This window comes from Cydia splendana, chromosome 5 (genome assembly GCF_910591565.1).
Source record: "Cydia splendana chromosome 5, ilCydSple1.2, whole genome shotgun sequence".
NCBI classification, from domain to species: Eukaryota; Metazoa; Arthropoda; class Insecta; order Lepidoptera; family Tortricidae; genus Cydia; species Cydia splendana.
This window is the reverse complement of record NC_085964.1, coordinates 4,343,662-4,346,166: the sequence shown is the minus strand read 5'-3', so window position 1 is coordinate 4,346,166 and position 2,505 is coordinate 4,343,662. Positions and strand designations below refer to the sequence as shown.

General features: G+C 46.4%; 1 protein-coding gene across 1 annotated transcript; it reads right to left on the bottom strand.

Annotated features, from left to right (window-relative positions):
• Positions 1 to 260: 260 nt before the first annotated feature.
• On the bottom strand, positions 261 to 2,164 carry LOC134790429 (cuticle protein 8-like). The gene is made up of 2 exons (XM_063761196.1): positions 2,006 to 2,164; positions 261 to 877 (listed from the first exon to the last, which is right to left on the bottom strand). Exons 1-2 carry the CDS (start codon positions 2,015 to 2,017, stop codon positions 329 to 331), a joined length of 561 nt encoding a protein of 186 aa, XP_063617266.1. The 5' UTR covers positions 2,018 to 2,164; the 3' UTR covers positions 261 to 328.
• Between the last annotated feature and the right edge of the window lie 341 nt (positions 2,165 to 2,505).

The following is a 2,505-nucleotide window of genomic DNA, read 5'->3' as shown; positions in this document are numbered from 1 at the left end:
TCTTGCGTCGGATGTTAAAAATGACAATTGTCAGGGACCAAACCAAACGAAAAGATAAATTACAGCGGGATTACGATGACAAATATGAACGAAACGTCACATACTCGTAATACAGTTCATACATTATTCGTTTCGATTGGCGTTTTCGAGTGTCATTGCTATAAACGATTGTAATTCTGTAACTTAGTTTATAAGTACTTATGATGAGAGCTTATTGAAAGATATTATATACTATAAGAACAAAATAAAATAGCAAATAGTTTTAAAATGTTTTATATTTATTCTATAATCATCACAGTCTACTTTCAGTTTGGAGTTGTGTTATTGTTTAATAGCCGTAATGCGCACCGTAGCCGAGACCGTGTCCGTAACCAAGACCATGGCCGTAACCGAGACCGACTCCATGAGCGCCGTAAGCGATGGCGCCATGGGCGATGGGAGCAGCGTAGGCGGTGTGGGCCAGGGGAGCGGCGTACGCGGCGTGAGCCAGAGGAGCGGCGATCGCGGCATGGGCCAAGGGAGCGGCGTGAGCGACGTGGGAGGCGTACGCTACGGGAGCAGCGTGAGCGATCGGGGCAGCGTACGCCAGGGGAGCGGCGTGCGCGATGGCGACGGGAGCGGCGTGCAGCAGAGGGTCCTTGCGCACGATAGCGTTGAATCCGGAGTGCGCATCAGCGGCGTAGTCGACGGTGCGCTTTGTGCCGTCGGACTCCAGCAGCGAGTACTGGCCGACCACGCTGTCGCCCACGCGGGTCTCGTGCTGGCTCTTCACGTCGCCGGTGTGGGGGTCCGACACTCCATAGGAGAAGCTGTTGTAATTTCCACCGTGGATAGCGCTGCCCTGAGCAGCCGCCACCAAAAGAGCTACAACGACGAACTGAAACAAAAAGAAACACTCATTATTAAACACATCCATTAGCTTAGCTTTTATAAACCCTGCCTAGTAACTAAGGCCACTTATTTATTTAAAGATAATAATATATATGTCGCAGTCGGATCGTATAATCCGCCGTATTACATTACGGCTAGCCGTTTTCAAAAACAGGGGCGTTTTGAAATGCGGCGGTTTAACGATTAGCCGGATTGAATGCGGCTGAATGAGAATCCGCCGGAATGTATTCGGCGCCATACGTTCTTCAACACGGCTAGCCGTAATGTAATACAGCGAGTCATTAGCCGCCGCTTTGACAGTTTTTAGTTCCCATTTTTAACACCTGTGGCGCTGCCTGACAAACGCTGGGGTGTCCATCAAATCTGGAGTTCGTCGGACTGTTTCTTTTCAAAAAACATTTCCTTCGCAACTTAACTAGACGGAGCCCCGCTTCGCGGGGCTCCTATTTCTGAGCGGTTTGCCCTTCGGGCATCTGAAGCTACCTAACGAACCTAACCTACCTACCTATTGATTTAGTGAGACGTCCGTGAAAACATTACACTTTGAGGAAAAAAGCGTAGGTAGGTAAGTAGGTTAGGTTCGTTAGGTAGCTTCAGATGCCCGAAGGGCAAACCGCCCAGAAATAGGAGCCCCGCTTGCGGGGCTCCGTCTATTTAAGTTGTGAAGGAAATGTTTTGGAAAAGAAACACGTATAGTGCGGTGGGACCATGGTAAAAATAAATTAAATTGCAAACATTGTCAAACTCCGGTTACGTAGGCGACCGAAAGAACTGGTCACTCTACAATCTAAAATAGTAGTACGATGCGGCTAAACGTAGGCCGCCTTATTGAAGAACGTATCGCAATGACAATCCGGCTAATCGTCGAACCGCCGCATTTCAAAACGCCCCTGTTTTTGAAAACGGCTAGCCGTAATGTAATACGGCGGATTATACGATCTGACTACGACATATATATGTCTTTGTTTAACACCAGACCTATTTGAAATTGGCATTACCCATATCTTGCAACTAGGTATCTTGCTAATTACAGAAAATGATTGATTGTCTTTTGTACATTACTTCTGCAAAAATGCTAATTGTCAAATTGTGTCTAAATAGCATAGCAATTTACCTTCGCAGCCATTGTGATAAGTGTGTATTGCTCGACTTCGACTTGCAACTGATTAGCTTCGGTCTGTAACAACTATTTATATCGTTGTCTGCACCATATTATTTCGGAGGTCAAGATCTGTCGTTGTCCGTATAGTTACGTCGATATTGTTTGTCAGGTGAATCGGAGACCTTGCCAAGTGATAGTAAAGCGGGTGTAACATTCCAATCACCTAGCGATACACGGGCGAGTCTACGGTTCAAGCTAACCAGCTATAAGCGCGTTCTTCTTAAGTGCATAACCCTTACAAATCTCAGGGTCACGTGTACAGCGGTTACTTCGAGAGCTGAACTCGTGTGCCCCGTGTAAACAATGAGAATTGTACGGCTTTAAATGAATTAAAAATGACCAGGAGTTTGGTCGGTCATTGACATCGTAATTGCATTCGAATTACGACTAAAGCGAACTCGGAAATCGCAACAGATCGGTCGCATTATTTGCATGTTTTGCATAGCTGCACT